We start from the raw sequence: 24,847 nt of genomic DNA on the forward strand, positions 1-24,847 counted from the left end.
CAAAGTCCAAGTTCACTGGAACAAGACAGAAGACTAGAAAGTGCAGGATTTTAGTGTGAAGCCAGCAGCACTTCCCTGTTCCTAAACTGTAAGAATGACTAGAGTGATTCCAGTTGTAAGCAGAAGAGAGGAAAGCATTCTTCAAGCATCCTGTGCCTCTCCCTTCACACAGGGTAGAACATTGTGTTCTTGGAACAAAACGAAACAAGAGCCAATAAATGCAGCCCTTATTTATGGGTAAATTCAGGACAGGAAATGGTCTAAAAAAGGGAAGGTGGCTTGAGGGCCATTTGCCCATTTCTTCCTAATGTGTTCAGTATCTTCTAGAAGGCAATGGGACCATTCTGAGGGAACACCACTGTGGCTAGAGTCAATCTAGTGCTGGCTTAGACCCTCAAGGCCTCTCAAGATGAGCAGTCAGAATCATACCTCAGCCAGGCACCCCAGGTCCAGTGCTGGTTTTGAGCTAGCCATGGATATTTGATCAAGGATGAGTGACCATGCAAATCAGAGGAGGCAGTGGGGGTGGAGGGGGTAGAGGGGTGGAGGGGGGGAGGGGGCAGCTTTCCATCAAGGCTCACTGGCAAGGCAGGGCTCTTCCCTTCCTTTAACTGAGCAGGGCTAAGGGCGAACTTTGTTCCAACTGATACAGCAGGTGGGGTGAGGAGGTAGGAAAAGAAAAAAAAAGAAACTAATTATCCCTTTAGAGCTTTTTGCATTTGCAAACACATATCCAACATACCGATCAATGTCAGCAGAGGCCAGATCAATGACAACGATGAAAGCAGTTTGCCCAGAGTCATTTGGACAACATGGGGATTGTGAAGAGGAACCGAAAGAAAGTATTCAATGACAAGAATTATGAGGCCCTTTTCCCCACCAGTTTATCCCAATTTTCTGATCGGCCCAGTTCTATGCTGGACTAGCGATGACTCTCACATGTAAGGTTTTATACTGTTACTGACCTGTCCTTGGGGAGGCAGCTACAGACAATGCAACCCCACTTTACAGAGATTCATCTGCTTTGCAGCAAAAGACCCTTTGCTGAGTGCTCAGTGAGAGTCAACATACCCAAACAGGGCTTCTTCTTTTTCTCCCTTGGTTAGGGCCAGCAGTGACACCACAGATCTAAGAGTGCAAGCATACCACAGCAACTTTCTGGTTTTTTGTTTTTTTTCCTAATCCTAGGGAAGGTGGGGTTAGACAAATGCTGAATAGAATTATAATTCTTGCTATATGTTATTTCTGTATTTTAATTTTCCAGGGGGAACTGGCCCATCATAGGAATCAAGTAGTCATTGATGATACTACCTTACAAAGCAGAAACCGACTCAAGGTACAATAGACACTAGGATTTAAATGGGCATCTCTGCCACACTTATCAGTGATAGTGTCTTCTGGCAGAATGGAGTCCATGTCTCGCGTCCAAAGCTACACTCACCAGTAGGTGGCGCTACAACAAAATCGATCAGAAGAAAGCTGCCACACTAGTTTAGTCTTTGGTCCCAGAGATTGGCCTGCAGAGTGCTGGGATGCCTGTATCTGCAGCAGCTGGCTGACTGAGAAGGAGTAAGGTCATCAATCTTTTGAGCTTCTGTGGGGTTAACGCTTCCTAGTCCCCCTCACATCTTTCCCCAGTGGTCCAGCTTTTCTCTCAGGAAGCAGAGACAACACCTGCCCCCTCCACCCAGGGAAACCCTTTCTCCCCACTACTCTGTGCACAGACATTGTGGCTTCGGGGGGGTCTTCATGTATTCAGTACTTTTGCTGAAAACCCAGTTCAGTTTTATAAGCAGCTTTACATACACTATTAGAAGGTATCTTGGTGAACAGAAGGGAATACAGTCTCCTTAGGAAAAAACTGGGGAGGCTCCTCCGTAGAGCATGGAGCACTTAGCGTTATGTCTGTACCTCATTAGTCCCTTTACATGGATGCAACATTAGAAACTTGCTCTCTCCCTGTATTATGCACCCCACGTCCCCACAGGGAACTTGTCTCCACATTTCCTTTTATTTTGGTTTTTCGAGACAGGGTTTCTCTGTGTAGCCTTGGCTGTCTTGGATGCACTTTGTAGACCAGGCTAGCCTCGAACTCACAGCGATCCACTTGCCTCTGCCTCCTGAGTGCTGGGATTAAAGGCGTGTGCCACCACTGCCCGGCTCCACAGTTCCCTACATGCAGTGTGTATGAAATGTCTCCATGACAGAATGGGGAGAGATGCAAGCACTGCTGGCCTGGGCAGACACAAACATGGCAGCTCTAGCTTGTGGCTTTCTCCCACCTCTGCTGGTCCTGGTGGGTGGCTGAGCCATCAAAGTCCACTGTACACAGGTTCTGACTTCTCTGGAAGAGTCACTGTGGTCTAGGCCTCTCCCACGAAGGTGACAGGTGAACCCTGCCCATGTGGGGATTTGAGCACCGAGGAATTAGAATGTCATCCAGGCTCGAAAGGAAATACGGCTCTGGAGAAAACTAGGAACTCGTGTGCTTCCTTGACCTATGACCCATATGGTGTGCTGCACAGTAAGGGAGGGAGGGCTACTGAGTGGGGCAGGATCAGCGCCCCTGGGATGACTCTACTTCCGGTCCACAGCAGAGGGCCTCTGCCACATTTGGGAACTCCAGCTCCTTCGGCCACTGGGTCCAACACTGAACCGGAACGAGATAACTCTTGTATGGCCTTGGTCAATGGTCAGGGCTAGCCAAGTACTCAGGGTGGACCTGAAGGTTCCATACGCAGCTTCTAAGGCCCACGCTTACAATGGAAGGTCTGTTAACCCGTTCCCATGATCCCCTGCAAGAACTGAAAGGCAGCCTGGTTCTGCAGGGCTCTGCCCTGCCATCTACATCTAGTCCCCTCTCTGTGTCTACCCTGCATGAAAATAAAAGACAAAAGCACCACACCAGCTGTGCATACAGGTGACCAGCAGGTCGATTTCACTACCTCATTTGCTGCGGTTGAACCTGAGTATTAAGGAAACAAGCGGCAAGCCACAGTGTTAGCTCACCTCAACTCTCCACCTACTCCTTCCAGTCTTGAGCCAGCGTGACTCTCTGTAAGACACACCTGACTGCTGAGACAAAAGCAGATGGACACAGTAGGTGTAACTTTCATATTTATTGTAACAAAAATTCTGACATGTCCATTTGTGCACTCTGCTGTGAGGAGGGCCTTAGGGCTCTGTACAGTCATGCTGATTGTGGCAGCAGTAAGGAACACAGTTAAAACGTGTCTGTAAAAGGTTCTGGGCTCCCAAGAGCAGGACCACGTACGTATCTGCACAGGAACACACTGAGCAAATGGCCCTTGCTGAAGATGAGTTAGGTGGAGATGGGGGCGGGGGTTCAGAGGGGTGAGAAGTCAGTTATTTAGGCTGTGTCCTTATGCTGAGACTACAACACTCGAAGCTTCACTATGCAACACTGAGCTATTTACAATATAAATTTCTCAATCAACTGTTCTCTCAGAGAAAATTAGTGAATCCCAGTGACCTAAGTCACCTGACAAGAGTAAAGCAACTCCTAGGAGTTAGTCTCCATATTCTACAAATGTCTATCATTTTCAAGACAAAAAAAAAAAAAAAAAAAAAAGCCTTTCCCCACAAAGAAATACACAATTACAATATTATTAAATCATTTAGCAATGACAACTTGCCCTGCCTTCCAAACAAACAAAACAACAAAAAGCCATTTTTAAAAATATTACATTATCATTAACTGTTTTCTCTGTAATATATTAAACCTTTTGTTCTTTGTCTTTACACATTTGATATGTTAGGGAAAGAAGTTAACAAATTTAAATCATATTGGTAAAGTGTCACTAGAAGAAAAGTGGTAATTATTAAAAGTAACCAATACAAAGAGAAGCTACAGATGAGCAGCGGGGGGTAGGGGCAGTGTCTGGGAGAAGAGCGTGAATTAACACCCCTGCTTTAATGTGAGCCTGGGAGACTCGCAGTCTTTCTGCTTGGTTTATTGTTTAAAACAGTAGTCAGATTGGGTCATAGTGGTGTATCATAACAGTCTGGCAGGTGGTCCATCTGGAACTGCCGCTGTGGCTGTGGCTGTGGCTGGGGCTGGGGCTGGGGCTGGGGCGGTGGTAGCTGCTGCTGCTGCTGCTGCTGCTGCTGTTCCTGGTGATGTTTCATGATTTCTTTGACCTCCTCTTCCAACTCTGGCGGTATGATAAACTGGTCATCCGGATCAGGCTGAGCTGGGGCTGCAAAATAGCCCCCCGGCTTTCGGAGAGGTGCATCCGCAGCGACCTCTATCACATTGTGGCTCCTCTCCTGGGGAGCTACGGAGCCATTAGCCCTGCGTCGCCCAATGGTCCCTACAGCAGAGAAATCCACCTTCTTGGACAGACCTGACTCATCCTCATTGGCACTGATGACAATGCCCTCATCACTGGCCTCAGCAGGCACCTGAAGCAGGTGCTGCTGTCTCTCCTTCTCCTTGGCCCGGCCGCAGTGGATGTCCACTTCTACCTCCACCCGGCTGCCATTGCTGAAGACGCCCTCAATGGGCTCTTCATCGTCACTGTCAAGGCCGTTGTCAGAGAATGCGCTGGAGAAAGTGGCACTGGACAGCTGGCGTTGGAAGGAGTTGGACAGGCAGACGGGGTGGAGCATGCAGCGCTGCTCGTTGGGGTAGGCAGGGCTGTTCTCATTCAGGACTCCAGATGGAGGCTCGTCAGAGGCGGTGGAGCCCACCTCGCTACTCATCTCAGAGGTGGACAGTTCACTGCTGATCTCAGAGGCCATGCCGCTGCTGGAGGATGGCACACCTAGCCCATCTGAGGGCCGGTCCCTGATCACCATGTTGACAGAGGATGGGAAGATTCCAGGGCTGGGTGGTGGCATGCTCCCTCCAGCACTGAGCTCACAGCAGCAGAAGCTGTCTTCAGTGACACTGAGCTGCACCACCACAGCACTGATGCTGTCATGGCAGCCATAGCTCTGGGCCAGGGTGCACAGCTTCTTGGCAGCGGCCAGAGCATCTGGCACATTGCGCACAGCCTCCACAGCCTCTTCAATGGATAGGCTGTCCCATAGCCCTTTGCTTCCCAGGATGAAAAACTCATCCTGTGGAGTCAGAAGCACTGACTGTACATGGGGACGAGGCACCACACTGGGGTGGAGGAAGGTGTAGCCCAGGATGCGTGTGGACTCTGTCACGCCATTAACCTTGCCATCCTAGAAGAATTTCCAAAGAAAACAATGAGCACAGAGCACACATGGCTACTGAGCAGCCTCCCTCTGGGCCACAGGGAAGTACTGGGCATCCCAGGGAGGAGGCTCACACACCCTATATGGAATGGCTGAAATGTGGACGTGGGCTCGTAAGGAGCACCAGAGCCAAAAGGAAGTATTTTAGTCATTCCTTTAATGGGGGAGCACACTTAGACTACGTGGTAAGATCTATCTATTTATGACAGCTGATGTCTAGCCTTACATGTCATGTGTGCGCACTGTATTCTAAAGAGGTAAGCCATCCCAGGCAGACAAACACCTGGTCAGGGATGGTTCAACCCCAGCACTCTGTCCACAGCACAGCTGGCATGGGGAAAGGTTAAGGAGTCCTTTGTGACCCCACAGATGTTTGTAGCTGGATCACAATGTTCATATGTTTGGAGAGGCAATGCTAACAGGAGTACCTTTTCTTGAACCTGACTTCTGGGGTCTGCCCTCTCTTAGGTGGCTCATTCTGCCCCATTCAGGCCATTTTCCAGGTAAAAGATGAGTACTTTGAAATCTTAGCTCCATGTCACTGCTGTGCTCTCTACCCTCCAGGCTTGAGGTTCTCTGGTTTTCAGCCACATCTGTCCCCATGCTCCTACTTCCCATAGAAGGTTCCTCAACGACAAATGCAATGTTGGTGCATCTGGGCGTGAACAACTGCTTCTGTGAGAGAGTGACCCCTGCGCTCCACCACACCCAGGCTTTGTGAGTGTCTGCTTGTCCCTGGGTGCCGTTCCCACTCACGTGACCTCACCAGCCATGCCCAAGGGCAGGTAGCAGGCTAGGAACTGAGATGAGTGAAGCAGGCTTTCAAGCAATTTTAAGCTCCCTTGATTCTAGTAATAAAATCTACTCCAGCAAGAAGCTGCTGGCTGCCCTAGCTGCCCTTCAGGTTTCTCCCAGCTTGTGCTCTCAAGGCCTCTTCAGGGTTTAGAAGGGGTGAAGTAAAAGCCTTTCGTTGTTGAAGATGCAGCAGAGCAGACAAAAGTGACAAGGGAGGGCACAGCTGACCTACAAAATGTGGCTTGGGCAGCAGACGTCTTGCTCTTCCCATGCTGCCACTCAGCTCGCTATACTTCATAAGCACTGTGCAATCTATGCCCTAACCTGTGTTCATCCTCCACTTTAATCCTCAGCGGCTGGAACAGACAAGGAACTAAGTTTATATGTGGGAGCACTTCCAGAGTCATGCGGCACACGGGTGTCTTTCTGGGGTGCTCAGCACAAGCTCTCTTCTCTTCTGGACACTAGCCTTCAGCCCACAGCCTGAAGCTATGCGTTGCTCCATGCATTTTGCCACTAAGAGGAGGTTAGGTCCTTGTGAATAGATGTGTTTCTATGGGGATTTCCAGGCTATGGGTGGGTGACCAACATGCTGCTGAATCATGGGAGTTCGTTAACAGTGACCATGCTACACTGTTAAGCTAGGTTTTTTGATGTTTTGTTTTGTTTTGAACAGCAATCCTATTGTCATTTGTGACTAGACCACTCCTTGTTGTGGGACTATGCCCACACTGTAGGCTGCTTAGCCATATGCCTAGATTCTACTCTCTAGGTGGCAACAATACCCCAGTTTTGATGATCAAATATATCTCCAGGCCTTGCACTTTGCCTCCTGCCCTCTGAGAACAGTATTACTTAACTGGTAAAACAGAAAATAGTTATATTCCAAGACAGACACCATAGTTTATGTGTTAGAGTACCCTTGTAAAGTAAGATGGGCGTCTGTGACTCCAACTTTACACAGGGGAAAATAAAGGCTTACCAGGTCATATCCTACAAGTGGTTGAGCTGAGATATAAACCTAGCAGTGTGGCTTCAGGAGCCCAGCCCCAGTGAGTTGGCTCTGCAGATCTACTGGCGCAGTACCCATGAAGCAGTCTTGCCTCCATGGCAACTGATCAAGGCCTTACTATTTTATAGTAACCTTCAGACAGCACCAAGGAATTTACTTTGTAATGTGATGTATTGTGGAATTCTAATTCTAAACTAACACTCAAAGCTTCCTGGAGTGTCCACCAGGGGGCACCGCTGCCCTGCTGGCTGAGGAATGCCTCTCCTCACCTCAGTGATGATGGCTTTGTGCTGCCTGATCCTCTTCCGCTCCTCTTCACAGCTCATGACGTATGACCTGGACAGAGGCAGTGCCTTCCCATTTCGACAGAGAACCGTTTGGCACTTGCCAACATTAGCCGAGGTCAAGGTGAAGGATCCTCCCAGGTCCACAGGGTCATGCTTGATGTGGCATAGGACAGCAGCACCGCCAAGCTTCTGCCCAGCAGTTCCCAGTTTCCTGAAGCCGAAGAGAAGAGTGAGCACTCAACTGCCTCACCACATTCTGTTCACTCACAAGGAGGACGGCACCAGTGCAACAGGGATTGGACTCAGCCTTACCCCGCAGAGCCACTCAGCTTCGAAGAAGAGAAAGGTCCCTGGAAGCTGACACCACACACATTTACACAGAGAGGCACCCACTCCTCTGTGAGGGGAAGGATCACCTTTTGGTTAAGAGCCACATAGCTGTCCTGGCCTGCTGTGTCCACCCTGCTGTCCCGAGTCAGTTATATGGCCCCAGCACTACATTCTAAACCATCAACAAAGTGCTGTTTCCCTCCCCACCTACGTCTACAAATCCTCTCTATCCCATATAAATCCCAACAGGCATGGACACAGGAGGCCCATGCAGGCACTGCAGACTGACCCTAACCACCATACTGCCGAAGGACGCTCGCTGCTGCTCTTGCCCTGTGCGGCCAAGACTGTCTTCATCAGCACTATGTATTCTATGAAACCTACAGGACAGCATTCAGGTATCAGACGCCACATGTCTCTGCTTTATCCTCCATTGTCCATCAATCAGGGACTTATTTAGTACTTGAAGCACCTACAAACATGGACTGCCATAAAGAGCAAGGCTCTCTCTCTGATCACAGGTCCACCAATGGTCGTTCCTTCAAGACTCCTGTAATGAACTTTGACAGTTAAAAAAAGAAAAAAACAAACAGAAAGAAAAGCAAACAAATGGACTGGCCTCTCTTGCCTGCTGAGGACATGGAAGATCCCCAAGCACTGTCAGAGTCCAAGTGATGGGAACCAGGGCCCCTGAGTTGCCCCCATGACAACCAGACACACAGAACAGGCAGTTGCTCTGAGGACTGAAAAACTCCCTGGTTCTAGACCTTGTTAACTAATAGACAAAAGTCACAGAGAAGATCCTGCAGGTGTACGGATTCCATGACTAAATCTGACTGGTGCACGCTTCTAGGGCAGCAATACTTTCAAACGCACAAAGGCTTGTGAACAGAAGTTTGTAAGCAGAGTGGAAGGCGTGTGTGTGTACGTCTGTGTGTGACACATTTACTGTCTTCTGGGATAAGGTGGTACCTGAAATGGGAAAAGGATTGTGTGGCCACAGCATCCATGGGGCAGGGGTCTCAGGATGCTGAGCCTGTACAGCTTAGGAGGCCCTGGGGTACTTTACTTCACCTCTATGTACTTTGGTTTCCCAAACAAGCTATGACAAGCAGCAAGCGTATCTCACTGGAGAAAAACATCAGGGCATGTAAGGCAGCACAATGACTATTTGTTAGCTTTACCACTGTGCTCAGTGCTGTCTGTGCCCACTAGGGATCTGGCAGGCAGGGACACAGTGAAAGCAAAAGCCAGAACCTGCCTGCCTCGGCTTTGCATGAAGCAGACACACCTGCCGAGGCTTCTAGGGGCAACACTTCACCACAAACACTACCTATCCTGACAGCAAAGCCATCATCTGTCAGGTTACCGATGGGGAGAGGAAGGAGAGGGAAACAGCTCATTAATGCTGCTAGGACCTTCAAAGCACTGGATATGTACCGTAGATCTTAAAGAGCAGCGAGGCGATTCCTTTCCAATCCATAAAGCCACCAGGGTGACAGAAGAATGAAAAGCTTTGAATGAAGGGCTCCTTACAACACTTGTCCCTAAGAGTTCAAGCAGTATGCCACAGTTCTTGTAGTGACCTTCTGATGCTGGTACAAGTGACAGGCAGCAGCCTAGGAGTCTGTAACACTTGCACCAACACTTATTTAACACGGAGTAAGTGAGAAGAAGATAACATATAAAGAATGTTTTAAAACTAGCCTACAATTTGGCCCACTCAGTTTCAAACTAGTGAGAGCGCTTCCTATTGTTCAAAAAACTGGGACAGAAATGATTCGTTCCAGGGAGAAGTCCACACGGCACACGAGGAGGCCTAAGGTGTCTGTGGTACCCTGTGATCTGGGGGAGAAGTCCACACGGCACACGAGGAGACCTAAGGCGTCTGTGGTACCCTGTGATCTGGTGGAAGCTGGGTGTTGTAAATGAAGAAAATATGCTAACCAACAGAGGCTTAACATTAAGGCCCAGTTGTCTGAGAAATGAGATCCCTGTCACTAAGAAGGAACATCAGTGCATCTCAAACTGAAGCACAGTCTATCCCTAACAACCAAGCAGCACCGTTTGCCCACACGCAGCGGCAACAGTCAGCCGAAACTACACTGCGATCAACCTTTCTAACATGAGAGAAGCAGCAAACAAGAGCAAAAAGCCTGATGTAGAGAGACGAACTATAAACGCAGCACTCAAGCAGCTGCGGCAGGAGGATTCCAAGTTCAAGGCCAGCATGGGCTACACAGTGAGACTACGCCTCCAAGTGAACATAATAAAGAAATAAAACAAAAAGAGGTAGAAGAAACCACTTACCTTTGCATGACTATGAACGTATTGACCATGTATTCTTCTTCATTTTTCGTTTTCTGAAGCTCTTCAGCCAGAATATCACTCATGGTGCACTGGAGAAGGTACGGCACCTCCACGTTCCGGTCTCCGTCGAACACACCATAGAGCGCCTCCCGGTTGTCACGGAAGTTATTCACAGACAGCGCTGCAACGCACAGCCTGCGGGATGAGACAACTTCTGTGATGAGCTATTCATCTTTTCTTTCTTATGCCCTACGCAATTCAATTCTCTGTGTCTCTGTCTCTGAGGATGCTCTGGTTGCTCTTCATCTCCAAGAAGATTTGAAAAACAAGAGCTCAGAAGGCTTGTAGGAACTGATCACTGAATGACTTCTCCTCCAGTTAGTGTTTTTTTTTTAAATAATTTAAAAATTATTTATTTTTAAACTTTACATGTGTGAATGTTTTGCCTGCATGCATGTATGCGTATGCTTGTTACCTGTGGTGTCTGGAGGAGAAACAGGTGGTTGTGAGCCACCATGTGCTACATGTAAAACCTCATCCTCTGCAAAAGCAGCATGTGCTGTTAACTGAACCATCATTCCAGACTCTTTTTTTTTTTTAAAGACTCATTTTTAATTATGTGTGTGTGTGTGCTCTGTGTTGGGGGTGATAGTTGCCTGTATGAGTGTACATGCCTGTGAGAGCAGAGGCAGAGCCCCCTGAAACTGCACTTACAGGCAGCCTTGACTGTCCTGACATGGAAGCTAAAAGCCAAACTGGGAACTGAGCTTGACTCATCTACAAGAGGAATATGTGCGCTCTTAACTGCTGGACCATCTCTTCAGGTCCAACTTTATTTTTAATGACAATGAAAAAAAAGAGTAAGAGAAATGAGAAATATATCAGGTTATGACCTACAACCTATGCATACAATAAATAGTTACTAAGTAGAACATTCATATCAAAATAAAGTGACAAATAAAACACGAAGAGGGGATAAAGAATGTGCAATGTTTGGAAAAAAAAAAAAAAAAAAAAAGGCCCAGCATTTGGCCAGTGCTGCTGGCAGAAGAAAATAGGGTATTGGATTGGAAGGGGCAGCCACTGAGCACAAGAAGGCAGAGTCTGCCTCCAAAATAAAGCCAGGAAGCCAGGCACAGCAATACTGACTTATAGTCCTAGATGGACTGAGAGAAGCAGAAGTTCAAGGCCAGCCTGAACTACACACTCAGACCCTGCCAACAAACGCCTCAAAACAACAGCCAACGGCTACAGAGAGAGGAGAAAGCGTGTGAAGGAGAGTCAGGGCACTGGAGAGTGGTGGGATAACACTTAAACTATGAGAACGACAGAGTCTTGACAAGAAGAGAGACATAAGAACTTTACACTTCTATAGCTACAATTTCAGGTTTGATGAAAACTATAAACCTATAGATACAAGGAGCTCAACAAACCACCAGCAAGAGAAGTAGGAACAATGAAATCAAGTTGCTAAACAAAGGGAAAAAGGGAGGCTGCGGTGCAGGCCCAGCCTGGAGGGGCAGCACACTGGCTGTGGGAACTACAGATGAAATGACTGCCAGAGAGCATCTTTCAGCATCCCAGCCAGTGAGGAGCAGCTTGGAAAAGCTATGGGTGATGACACTTCAGATGCACGACAAAAGGACGTCCCACCTGAAGACTTCACTGTGAAAAGCACAAAAAGAGCAGAACAAAAGGAGATCAGACCTCTACACATAAACATCAACTGGGAAAGATGTGGCTTCTTGCCACCATGGAAGTGTGGCACCTACCACCTGGAGGCTGGAGCTGCTGCTCACATCCCTCAGTAAACATGATGGTTTCCACCTTCTGTCTGGCTCAAAATGTCCATGGTACTGATACTGAGAAACACTACTTTGGAAAGCAGAACAAGCTAAAAACACTAACATTATATTTTGGAATTTTATAACAAATGGGGAAGTAAAACACAGGGCCACATAGAACAAAGGCAGATGCGTGAGAAGTTGAGATATTTCTAACACTCTTTGTAAAGTGATATAGAATTGGAGGTAAGCTGCAATAGGTAAAAGAGTATACTATAAAGATACACACACACACACACACACACACACACACACACACACACACACACGGAAGATAACATGGGAAAGGGGATAAAAAAGTTATCACAAACAAACAAAAAAAAAGAATGGCTAGCCGAGCGTGGTGGCGCACGCCTTTAATCCCAGCACTCGGGAGGCAGAGGCAGGCGGATCGCTGTGAGTTCGAGGCCAGACTGGTCTACAAAGTGAGTCCAGGATGGCCAAGGCTACACAGAGGAAACCCTGTCTCGAAAAACCAAAAAAAAAAAAAAAAAAAAAAAAAAAAAAGAATGGCTAAGATTTTTTTTTTTTTTTTTTTTTTTTTTTAAAGAAAACAACCAGGGTGTGGTGGTGCACACTTTCAGCACTTGGTAGGCAGAGGCAGGTGGATCACTGTGAGTTTGAGGCCAGCCTAGTCTACAAAGAGAGTTCCAGGACAGCCAGGGCTACTACACAGAGAAACCCTGTCTCGAAAAAACAAAAAGAGTTCCAGGATAGCCAGGGCTGTTTCACAGAGAAACTCTGTTAATAAATTGAAATTTAAACTTTAACTTATTTTTACTGGCTGTAAATAAAAGACCTAAAAACTATCCCCCAAAACAGAAAAATCAAACTGGACAAAAGCAAGACATGACTATACGCTGCCTATAAAAATGAGAATTAGAAAAAAAAAAAAAAAAGCAGATAGGTAAAAAAGTATTAAAGTTAAACACCAACATATCACCCTGTAGCCACTGATCCCTAGAGGCACCTGCTTTCTGGGACCCCAGAGGCCACACCTGACAGAGACTCAGGTAGGTGTAGTGTCATTCACAATCCTTCATTAGTCTTACTCCCAGCCCTGTGGCAGACTGCTTACAGGTGCCTCCTCCCCTCTCTCTGGCTCCATCACCGTAACTCTACTCCCTGGACCCAGCTTAGCTCTTCTCTTTCACTCTTCCTTGCACCTCAACCCCCTGGGCACTCCAGCTCTTGTTTCAGAGCCGGGGTCTTCCTAGCCGGATCATATCTGTCTCTCCAGACATATCCATTGTCCCACTGCAGCCTACTTGCCCCTCCTCGTACCAACTCCCTGGGAACCCCACCTTTTGGTGTGAACTGGATCCCCTATCTTTTTCCCACAACCCTTCTCAGCCTTTTTTTCCTAGCTCCCCTCTATTCCTCTCTGCCACCCACAGACCAGGGAATACACAGCCATAACACTTTCTAGAGATCCAGGAGGACAGCATAAACCAAGAAATCAACACCCATCCAGTCAAGACAGGACCAGATACCAGCATCTACCGCCAGATGCCTAGACATCAGTGCAAAGCCACAAAGAGCAAAACTAGGGACAGCCAAGACAACACGCTCCCTCCCGCCAGAGCCCAGCAACCCTGCCCCAGCAGGCCCCAGAAATGAAGCACAACCCAGGACTTCAAAACATCTATCATGAATATGCTAAAGACCTTAAAGAGAATGTAAAGAAATCACTCAATGAAGACTGTGAAAATACACAGTGGAATGAAAGAATGAAAACATTTCAAGACATGAAAGTAGATGTGGAATCATTAAAGAAAACCCAAACTGAAATAAAACTATAAATGAAAAGTTTAGGGAAAGAAAAAGAAGCCAAATATACTTTTATTTGCAGATGATACAGTTTTATATATAAAAGTCCCTTAAAAATCAACCCAGCAACTTCTACAGATGAGAGACACTTTCAGCAATGTACCAGGATATAAAATTAACACACAGAAATCAGTAGCCTTTCTACACACAAATGACAGACTGAGAAAGAAATGAGAGAAATAATAGACTTTACAAGTCTTATAATTGGAGGAGGGGATCTGATGATTCTGGACGTGGTACCTACACTCATGTTAACACAGCTGCCACACACAGACACATTTACACACAATCAAAACAAACATACAAACCCAAACCTTTGAGCAGGGTGTGGTGGCACACACCTTTAATCTAGCACATGCATGGGAGACAAAAGCAAACAGATCTCTGCGAGTTCAAGGTCAGCTTGATTTACACAGAAAGTTCAAGCATACCAGGACTAGATAGTGAGATTATTATTTAAAACAGTGTAATCAATAATAATAAAAATTAGAAACAAAGTAGTCTATCACATCAAACTCAACATAGAAAAATATGATAATTTCTCATACATAGCTAAAGCCTTTGACAAGACATCTACCTATTCAAAAACAAAAATACCATCTATTCGCCTGGCCCCAATTGGTTTGATCTTGTGCCAAATGGTGGTCTCAAGGCCCCATCCCCTGCTAAGGAGCTACAGGCAGTGGACAATTGCTAGCAGGGAGAATCACTCTTTTCTGAGCTGTGGGACTGGCAGGTTTCCATGCTCCAGGGCGTGCCCCACCCCGACTCCACAACACATACAGGTGGCACTACTGGATTTTAGTAGCTTATAAAGACAAACACATAACAATAGATATGAAATTGGGGGAGGTACCGTGAGAATTGCGTGGAGGGCTGGAGAGGAAAATGCAGCGCAGCCATGATGCTCCTTCGTTTTACACACGTATGCCATTCTCACAAATAAGAGTGCTGGGAAGGTAGCCATTGGGAGCACTTGCTGCTTTGGCATAGGACCTGAGCTCACTTCCCAGCACTCACAGGCGACTCACAGTCCTTTGTAACTGTGATTCCTCAGAGACCTGATAACTTCTAACGACTCCACAGGCACCAGGTATGGACGTAGCTCACAAACATAAATGCAGGCAAAACACTCATACACAGGAAAATTGTCTGTCTGTCTGTCTGTCTATCTATCTATCCATCTATCATCTGTTGTCTGGTCTGTCTGTCCATCTGTCTAAATTTATTTATTATCAATTTGACACAAGCTTTGGTTACCTAGATAAAGGGGACTTCAAATGAGAAAATGCTTCCATCAGAATGGCCTTCAGGCTAGTCTGTGGGACGCGTTCTTGGTTAATGGTAAGTGTGGGCGGGCTCTGCCACCCTGGACAGCAGGTCCTAGGTTATATAAGAAAGCAGGCGGAGCAAAGCACAGAGAGCAAACTGATAAGGAAGAGCTCATGCCTCAGCTTTAGGTCCTACCTTCTGGTGCTGCCTCATGTTCCTGTCCTCACCGACCTTGATGACAGACTGTAAGCTGTAACAAACCCTCTCTTTCCCAAGTTGTTTTCAGCCATGGTGCTGTATCACAGCAACAGAAAACAAACTAAAGACGGTAAACTCAAAGTAGTTCCTGTAAAATCAGGAATGAGATCAGGTTGTCTGTTCTTTCTACTGAAATTCAATATAGGGCTTCAAATGTAGCTATAGCAATAAGACAAGACAAAGAAACAGAAGAGATACAAATAGGAAGGAAGGTGTCAAACTACCCTCTACTTGTAGACAATATAACCATATGCACGGCACAGGAAAACTCTCAGTACTGCCAAGGATTAGCAAAGCAAGAAACAAAATCAGTAGCTGTCCTGTACACCAAGAAGACTTCTGAGATGCTAAGAAAATAATAGAAATAGTTCATAGTAACTTTAAAGACAATATATTAAACAAACACAGATAACACCAATAAATTACATAGTAATAATCTACCCCAAAGTGAAAAACCTCTACAACTACAACCTAAGCCATTGAAAGAGTGGTAAGTACCAGAAGATGGAAAGACTTTCACACTTGAGGACTGGCTGAGTTTGCCTTCTGAAATGGCTACGGTACAAAACGCAATTTTACAGTTTCAATAACCCCCATCAACATTACAACATTCTTTACAGAAGTGGAATAAGCAATCCTGAAATTCACACACCAACACAAAAGGCCCTGAATAGCTAAGGTAACCCTAAACAAACGAACAATGCTGACTTTCGAATTATAGGACCCGATTAACTATTGTAAACCGCAAGGTCATCCACAAAAAACAGAATAGAGGAGCCAGATATAAACCTGTGAAGCTACAACTACAACATCCCCTTAAAAAACAACAACAACAAAAATACCATTGAGTTCATTTTGTGTTGACCCACCACTCCTGGGCACAGGATCTACCCTGAAGTATGGTTAATAAACCCAGTGAGACCCCATTGGAGAGAACTAATTGCAGTGGGAGTCTGTGTCCACCTGTCCTCTCAGTGCTGGGACCCTGTCTAGCTTGACCCTGTGCATCTGTGTGGGCTGCCACAGTCCATGGCCATAAGATTTCTGACCAAGATGCTCAAAGCACAAATGGAGACAAGACAGCCATCTTCAATAAATGATGCTGGGAAAACACTGCATCCACATACTGAGGAACGAAACTAAATCCCCATCTTCCTCCTGTATAAAAACGAATAAAAAACTGATCAAAGACTTTAATAAAAGGCTTGAAACTTGAAAATAGAGCTCAATTTTATACTCATCTTAACATTCTATTATTTTCTTCCCACGGGGCAGAATGAAGCAGTTTTTGTTGTTGTTTTGTTTGTTTTTCTTTCTGCTAAAACTTCCCTTTTTTTAGTCTGAAAAGGGCCCAAATTTCCCAGGTGCACTCCACTCCGCTCCCTGCTCGGGTTTCTTCCAGAGGATGTGAGCCAACCTGAGAAGGAAGCAACTCTACACACAGAGAGGAAGGGAGTAAGACTAGAGATCCACGGAGATCTGTAGGCAAAGGGACCCTGCATTTGACATGGAAAATTGCCAGCTCCTTGCTAAAGTGATCAGTACATTTAAAAGGGAAAAATACACACAAAACATCTAGAAAGAAAAAAGACAAAGTAACCCATGACCCCGCACATAAAAAACAAACAAACAAACAAACAAACAAACAAAACAATGCCCCCAAACGCACGTGATTAATCCTAGTGATGTCAGAGTCCAAACCTTGGAAATAAAGTGAGCGTTGGGACTGGGTGGTGGCGCACTTCTTTAATCCTAGCACTTGGGATGCAGAGGCAGGAGGATCTCTGTGAGTTTGAGGCCATCCTGGTGTACAAAGTAAGTTCCAGGGCAGCCAAGGCTACACAGAGAAACCCTGTCTTGAAAAGCCAATCAATCAATCAACCAACCAACCAATCAAATAAAGTGAGGGCAGGTACACTGGGACTGTGGGGTTCTGGCAGCCTTCTGTTTCTTCATCCAGTTGGTGGCCTGCAAGTGTGTTCACTCCAAGACAGCTCACAGGCCAGTGCATTTGCTCCTTACACAGTTTTCTCAACTGTAAGGTAAAACAGTATGCGAGAAAACCAGACCTGACTGTGGCTTGCTTAACTCACATAGGTAAGTAGGTAGCAGATGCCTTAGACTTAGAAAGCAACCACATCCTGGAGCTTCTTGAAAGACAGCTTCTTTAGCCTAAGATGTCACTCCTCCACAAAGACATCCTGAGTGTCCTGAAGAATATGCCAATCTCAGAACACAGTGAGAGCGCAGAGTAGAGACAGCCAGAGCCTGGGCAGAGGGGAGGCTACTCAGGTGCTCCGCCTTTTTGGAGTAGCCGGCACAAAGCCAAGTCACCCTACAGGGAACAAGGAAGGGACCCCGTGGCTTCCTTATGCCCAGAAAAGGACTCATGTCTGTCACTCTCCAGGAAGGGCACTCAGAAGGTCTGTGGTTTACCATCCTGCACTACAATCACCTTGGATATTTTAAAACCTTTTGATTAGATGAGTCTAGGGTAGTGGTGAGGGGGCTGTGAGGGACTCCCTGCCTCTCTCTTTCTCTGACTCTGTGTCTGTCTGTCTGTCCATGCTGGTTTTATCAATTGTCTTGCCTCCACCTTCTGAGTTTGGAGATTACAGGCCCAGATGGGAATGCTGTTGTTTTATCTGATTGGTTCTAACTACACCCAGGATTTAATGAGCTTATTATTGGATCACTTTCTTCTTTCTGTTCATTTAGTATTCTCAATACTTTGTATTCTTATCCCTTAGCCAGAGAAGGAATGACCACTCTAATGCATAGGACTCTTTGCTTTTCTAATCCTCAGCACCTCCTCATATAGTGATCAACTTGATTGCATTCTTAGGAAAATCTACACTTGTAGCTAAGTGAGGGGTGATCAGCATGCTCTAAAAAGAAATCCTGATGAGCTACTAGTAGCGACAAGAGACAGATGACATGACCAGGAATGAAGACCAAAGGCTGCCAAGCTAGTTTAGACTGCAGGCATATTCCAGTCAGCCACCTAAGAGATTTTGAACATAGACAATCAACTGCTTCTCTCTTCGTAAACAGGCTTCCCAGGAAGATAAAGGAGCTTTTCAAAGGAGCAGAGATACATGTCGATCCCTAGGCCTTTTTCAAACACTGGAGTCTTACACAGATATAATGTGTCAGCTACACAGTATCCTAGCAACATCTCTAACAAAAGTGGAGTATGCATGCCAAGCAGGTCCTCAGTCTGCGGTTTAAACACTGGGGAGTGAGCCTCACTCTGAAGAAATACGCTCTAAGACACTCCACGGGAGGAAAGATGGGTCACCGGGTCTCTAACCCAAGAAAGGAGGCAGACAACAGGCATTTTGTGGTCCAAAGTGCCACACGACGACGTACTTGTTTTTCACTCCCGAGGCTTCAGTGTAGCCATGACTCCACACTGCTGGGGCTCCAGGTGCATCTCCTGCTGCAGGCTGGTCAATCTTGAAGCAACGCATGTTACTGCAGAGGGAAAAGGTGGCAGTAATCATCAGGAATACTCGAGAAGTGAGATAGCTAAGCACCCTCCACTTACCACCTCTGCTGTGTCTACTGTGAAGGAAAGATTTATTGGCGTCAGGCACCTGCTGACGCCTCAGGTGCTTTACACTGATAATAAGAACAAGGGCACAGACAAGGCATGGAGAGCAGCTTTCATGGTGACCAGAGAGCAGCAAACAGAGCTCAGCAGGTTGTACACTACATGTCTGCTCTTCCCTCAGTCCTCACATGAGTGAACAACTTAAGACAACAGGGAGACGGCTCAGTTGATAAAGCACTTGTCCTGTGCAAGCTTGAGAACTTGAGATTGACCCCTAGAATCTGCATACAGCGTTGTAATCTCAGCGCTGAGGAGGCAGACAGGATCCCAGGCCAGCCTGCCTAGCCTAATGGTGAGCCCCAGACTCCAGTGAGACCCTGTCTCAAAAAGCAAAGCAGTCAGCTCTTGAATGAAGTTGACCTCTGGCTTCTATGTGCACCTGCACACACATGAACATGAATATGTACATACTTAATGTAAGGAAACAAAAGTTAAGTTATCACATTGTTATAATTATTACCTCAATGAGCACCCACATTTGAAAAGAATTTGGTTGGGCGACAGTATTCATCTTCAAATCCAATGTATCATCTGTATCATCCATTCAAATAGTCAACAGACATTACTTAGGTCTTGCCACACCCAAGAATGCCCAATTTCTTCCTTACATGTATAAACCATCTACATTTATGTTAATACCATACAACAGACATGTAAAATTACATTAATAAATTACTAGTTCACCAGCTGTTCTAAGATGTGAGATTCAGGTCCTCAGCTGTTAAAGGGTTCGACATAACCAACGCGGAGGCATAAAGTAAAAAGGAATAAACGCTAACTGCTTTTAAAGCAGCCTATCAGACAGTGTCTAGTGCCGCTGGGCAGGACGTCCTGACCATGGAAGGAGCGCTGTACATCAATATGCATGCTATGTAGCAAAAGGGAGCTGGATCACTGCATGTTACTATTGGGCTTTCTTTGAATTATTTAAATGGAAAAAGTAAAAAAATATGTACCATTTATTGACAACCTAAAACTTAACTCTTTTTTTGTCACGACCACCCCCCCAAGTTAAATATTAGAATACTCTTCCAAAGAACCAGCTAAAATGTATCTAGTGCTCACTCTAGTTGTAGTTACATGATTGCAGTTTCTCTGAAATTAATAAATTTGGTTAAAGAAAAGGCTCTAAGGGCTGGAGAGGTGGCTCAGTGGGTAAAAGGGGGTTGCTGTTTAAGGAGGAGGACCTCAGTTTGGATCCCAGGACTCATTTAAAAAGCCAAGCATGGTTGTGAGCATCTGTAACCCCTGTGCTGGGTTTAGGGGGGCAAGGAGTAGGGGGAGGGAGAGGGAGGAGGGGGGAGGAGGGAGGGAGAAAGAGAGAAGAGAGAAGACAGAGAGAGGATTGCCAAGGCTTGCTGGCTGGCAGCCTAACTGCAGGTTCCGTGAGAAACTCCGTCTCAGAGTGGTATAGCAGGTCACCCAACACCTTCTCTGGGCTCTGAGTGCTCAATCAGGGTGTGCACCCGCCACCTCCACACACATAAGAATATACTCTCAATTACTAGCCATTTACTCTCTCCCACTGGGAAAACAGATGGTATTAATATAAAATTAACTCACTGTAGGCTGTAAGTGCTCTTTTCAATTGTTTCAATCTTATCAATAAAAGAGAGGCAATAAAAAGTGAAGGTGCTGCTATGTGCTCTCCAAGGGAGTTAGCGCTGAACTCTGTAAAGTGCTGTCACGTTCCCCATCTGTCACACACCTGGGCCACCCTCCTAATTCTAAGGACAGCTGATGACCTACTTCTGAAGACACTGATGATCTTTATAGACCAAAAACTTCACAGCCAGGTGCAGTGGTGCTGTAATCCCAGCACTTGGGAGGCAGAGGCAGGTGGATCTCTGATTTCCAGGCCAGCCTGGTCTACAAAGTGAGTCCAGGACAGCCTGGGCAACACAGAGAAACCCTGTTTCAAAAAGCCCAAAACAAAAACTTTTCAAAGGAATAATTCCATTTTCCAATCATTACAGGAAAAATACTAATCTCTGGCTTATTCCACAATTCTTTTTAAGGCCTCTCTAGCTTAACTACGTGGCTGAGCATCCTCCTAAAAACATGGCTATGTGGTCTCTCTGACATCTTGATTCTGGTATGGGACTGAACCCAGGAGCTCAGGCCACAGAAGACTTCCTGTGTGTAGTCACTCCAGCTCCTGTACAAGTCTGTCATCCCCAATCACGGTTCTGTGTGGAAACTTCCAGTTACTAAGAAGATGCAGTCTCTGGGATACTAACCAGAAGGTAGCATTTTCAATGTTATGATTCATCCTAATTATTTTTTTAACTCTGAGAGCACAACGCCTTCACCACAGAGAATAGGTTATTCAGTAACATATGCCCATCAAAGACATTGACAGATTTCATTTATGCAACTAGAATTGTGCGATCTCTTATCTACCATCTATCTACCTGTCTGTATATCTATTATCTACTTGACTGTCTATCTGCCTGTCTGTCTATCATTAAGCATCTATCATCTATGATGGTGCAGCATATTTTCCTAATTGTGTCACAAATATTTTTAAGTTATCTTATATTCATCCCAAATATAACTAGAAATATCCTGATAATTATCTCCATACTTAAACACTAACTGCTTCTTAAAACGAAAGCTTTATCTGAGGATTTATGGACAGTTGATGACTTCTAGGGGACAGAGTCTGTTTTCTTTGAGGGTGTGGCAGGCGGTCCACATTCCAGTGCATGGCCCCACACCTATGAGCATGAGTGGACGGGTTATTCATACCCCACAAAGTTTCAGGGACTGTGAGGTAGAAATGTATCTAGAAGGAAATAGGGGGGGGGGAGAGGTTGGGGGCAAAGAAGGAAACGAGAGAGAAGATGAATACAAAACAGTCTTAGTATGCAGACCCCTAACCTAAGCAGGTGTTTTAAAAGCCACTTTTAAAGAAGGCTCTCTCTCAGGCAATCTGCAGTATTCGAATGTTTCTTTCTTTCTTCTTTTTGTGTATGTTTGTACTTCTTTTGTTAAATAGTAATGCCCTTGGCTCATTCTCTATTTGAATGAAAACTTTTCTTTCTTTCGTTCTTTTTTCTTTTTTTTGAAAAAACGGATTTATTTTTAATTCTGTGTATGTGAACATGCATTAGCACATGTGTGCAGGTGTCTGCTGAGGCCATAAGAGAGCATCAGAATCTCTGGTCCTCTGCAAGAACAGCATATGCTCTTAACCACTGAGCTATGTCTCCAGCCCAAATGGAAACATTTTTTTTTACTGGCTTATAAAAGTACTACCCACTAAAAAAATCAAGACTTTAAATTGGGTTTCCAGTATTTCTTCCCAGTTGTCATTTGCCTTTTAGTTGTAGGAATTAATACAAATACCTGTAAAATTATACATATGTATATATGTATGTGTGTCTACATATACTGATTTGTTTTGTTTTGGCTTAGTTTTTGGCTTTTTAAAGAAAAGGTTTCTTCATGTAGCCTTGGCTGCCCTGGACTTGCTTTGTAGACTAGGCTGGCCTCGAACTCACAGAGATCCACCTGCCTCTGTCTCCCCAGTGCTGGAATTAAAGGTGTGCCAGGCTCTGATTTCTTTTATTGACAGTTCTTTAGTCCTTTCTGACATAAAAAGTAATTTCTAGCTTATGAATACATTCAAGTTATTTTATTCTACACATTTCACTCTTTAATCCACCTGGAATATATTTGGTACAACTTCTCTCGACAGCTAATCCATACACATAAGGAGAAATTGTGATACAGTTCTTTTCGATCTCTTGGAAGCAGGTTCTTCCGCTCTGTCGCGCAGGTGGTCCTATAAATCACTGCGCAGCCCCAGCTGACCTTGAACTCATGGTACTCCTCTGCCTCAGTCTCCTCTGTGTTGGTTTACAGGTGTAAGCCATCATGTCTGGCATTGACCAAATTATTGAACAATAAATATTTCATATCATTAATGTTCATGAAGATGAAAATATATGTTGATATTTCAAGTGCTCTTAGCTCTCATACCTTAGGGATGATGCCAGCCACTCCTGTCAGCTGTGGGATGAGGAGACTAAAGCCTGAGAACTGAGGGAGTTAGGCTGCACCCCATAAACAGTGAAGGAAAATGAAGTCCTATGTACTCTTTGTTTAGGCAGCATTCTGCAGCTATACACCAAGTTAGTTTTTCTAGTGAGTATTTAAAAAGCCAGCAAAGGAGCACTAATTAGATCAGGTGGGTTCTAACCAGGAAGCTTTGATTTGTGCTACCCGGAAACGTTAGTAGTGGTCCATTCACCAACACGCTCATCTTTTCAGTTTCTTCCTAACTTATTGCAGATGACTTCCAGCAAAAGAACCCAGCCGTGCATACGAACATATGGCAGAAACAAAGAGCGCGCTATTCAAGAGCGCCACTTATAAAAACGAGGGCTGAGAAGTACAAAGGGGAAAGCCGAAAGCAACCACGCAGTCCTCCTACCTAGAAAAGAATTGGTTCCCTAGCCTTGAGGTGCATTTTAGGTGCGTGCGCATACTAGGTGCACAGTGACACGTATTTAATTTCTTTGTCTAATGCTATCCTGTGGAGACCCTGTGACTATTTAATTACATTAACTATATTTGCAGTTTTGTGATGAACACTCACAGTGGCATCTTTTCTACTGTGGCTACCTTAAACTTCATCTGGCCACACTTTATCCACACCCACCATGGGCTTTCTCAAGAAGGAAGGAACTTTAGTTGGGTCTAACTGCAACTGTTTATTCTTCATTCCCAGTTATTCTTTTTCTTTTCTTTTCTTTTTTAAAGAATCCAAAGTTTAGGTTCTACCACCTTCCTTCACATCATCTACCTCTCTCAAAATCTTTCAGTGACACATGTTACCAGGAACTACTGGGATTTGTGTTCCCATCACAGACACTACCCTCCTTCTGTGTTGTCTCCTGCTGTGTATATGGCTACTAAGTCAAAAGAATCTTTCAGTTTCAAATGCTTATGAAGCTGTACATTCCACTGTTAGCGAACACTTGGGGGGGGGGGGGGTCACAAATACTTCACAAATACTTACTTCAGCAGCTCCAGGCTTCTGTGGTCCAGGGCAAGGCGAGCGTTTCCAGTCAGGTCTAGCTCTTGCAGTTTGGGTGGCAGGTTTTCTGGTAACGTGATTTCACTTAGCTCATTACAGCTCAGATCTACACACTGACAGAACAACGGAAAAAAGAAAGATGACTTGCAGAGGCTGCAGGTTCACACTTGTGCTCTGCAGATGAGCACTGTCAACTTAAAAAAAAAAAAAAAGGCAGTGCCTGCCACTCAGCCACACACATTTAAGGACTTGGCTACATAAACACTTTTCACTTTCTTTAACTCCACCATTAATCTTTTTCATTAAAGTTTATCTCTGCATTTAAGATAACACATTAGCTGCAAAAACCGTAAGGATTGGCTCTTTTCCCATAGCTTATATCTGTCCCTGCTTGAGCCTTCAGGGTTATATTTTAACATTAACACGAATCCAAAGGCTTTCTCAATGCAAAACAAAAGACAGGAAGGAAGACACAGAACTTTAAAAACAAACAGCAATTTATAGAAAAGATCTTCACCAACCCTTTGTTCGACAAAGGGCTAATATTCAAAATATATAAAGAACTCAAGAAATTAAACACCTATCAACCAAATAACCCAATTGAAAATGGGGTTCAGAGCTTAACAGAGAATTCTCAACAAAGAAATCTCGAATGGCTGAGAAACACTTAAAGAAATGTTCTACATCATTAGTCATCAGGGAAATGCAAATCAAAATGACTCCGAGATTCCATCTTACAACCTTCAGAATGGCTAAGATCAAAAACTCAAGTGACAGCTCATGTTGGTGAGGACGTAGGGAAAGGGGAAAGCTCCTCCACTGCTGCTGGGAGTGCAAACTTCTACAGCCATTTTGAAAATCAAACTGGCACTTTCTCAGAAAATTGGGAATAGTGCTACCTCAAGACCCAGCTATACCACTCCTGGGCATATACCCAAAAGATGCTCCACCATACCACAAAGACACTTGCTCTACTATGTTATATAGCAAGCAGCTTTATTGGTAATAGCCAGAAAC

General features: G+C 45.2%; 1 protein-coding gene across 1 annotated transcript in view; it reads right to left on the reverse strand.

Annotated features, from left to right (window-relative positions):
- Positions 1-3,104: 3,104 nt before the first annotated feature.
- The window catches only part of Phlpp1 (PH domain and leucine rich repeat protein phosphatase 1), a 209,266-nt gene continuing 187,523 nt past the window's right edge, over positions 3,105-24,847 (reverse strand). Inside the window, exons 13-17 of the mRNA XM_051147211.1 lie at positions 23,813-23,943; positions 18,540-18,644; positions 9,964-10,158; positions 7,306-7,534; positions 3,105-5,196 (exon numbers count right to left, since the gene is read on the reverse strand). Coding sequence (XP_051003168.1) covers positions 4,003-5,196; positions 7,306-7,534; positions 9,964-10,158; positions 18,540-18,644; positions 23,813-23,943 — 1,854 coding nt within the window. The 3' untranslated portion in view covers positions 3,105-4,002. The remainder of the gene's footprint in view (positions 5,197-7,305; positions 7,535-9,963; positions 10,159-18,539; positions 18,645-23,812; positions 23,944-24,847) is intronic.

The sequence above is a fragment of the Acomys russatus genome, chromosome 6 (assembly GCF_903995435.1).
Source record: "Acomys russatus chromosome 6, mAcoRus1.1, whole genome shotgun sequence".
In the NCBI taxonomy this organism is placed as follows: domain Eukaryota; kingdom Metazoa; phylum Chordata; class Mammalia; order Rodentia; family Muridae; genus Acomys; species Acomys russatus.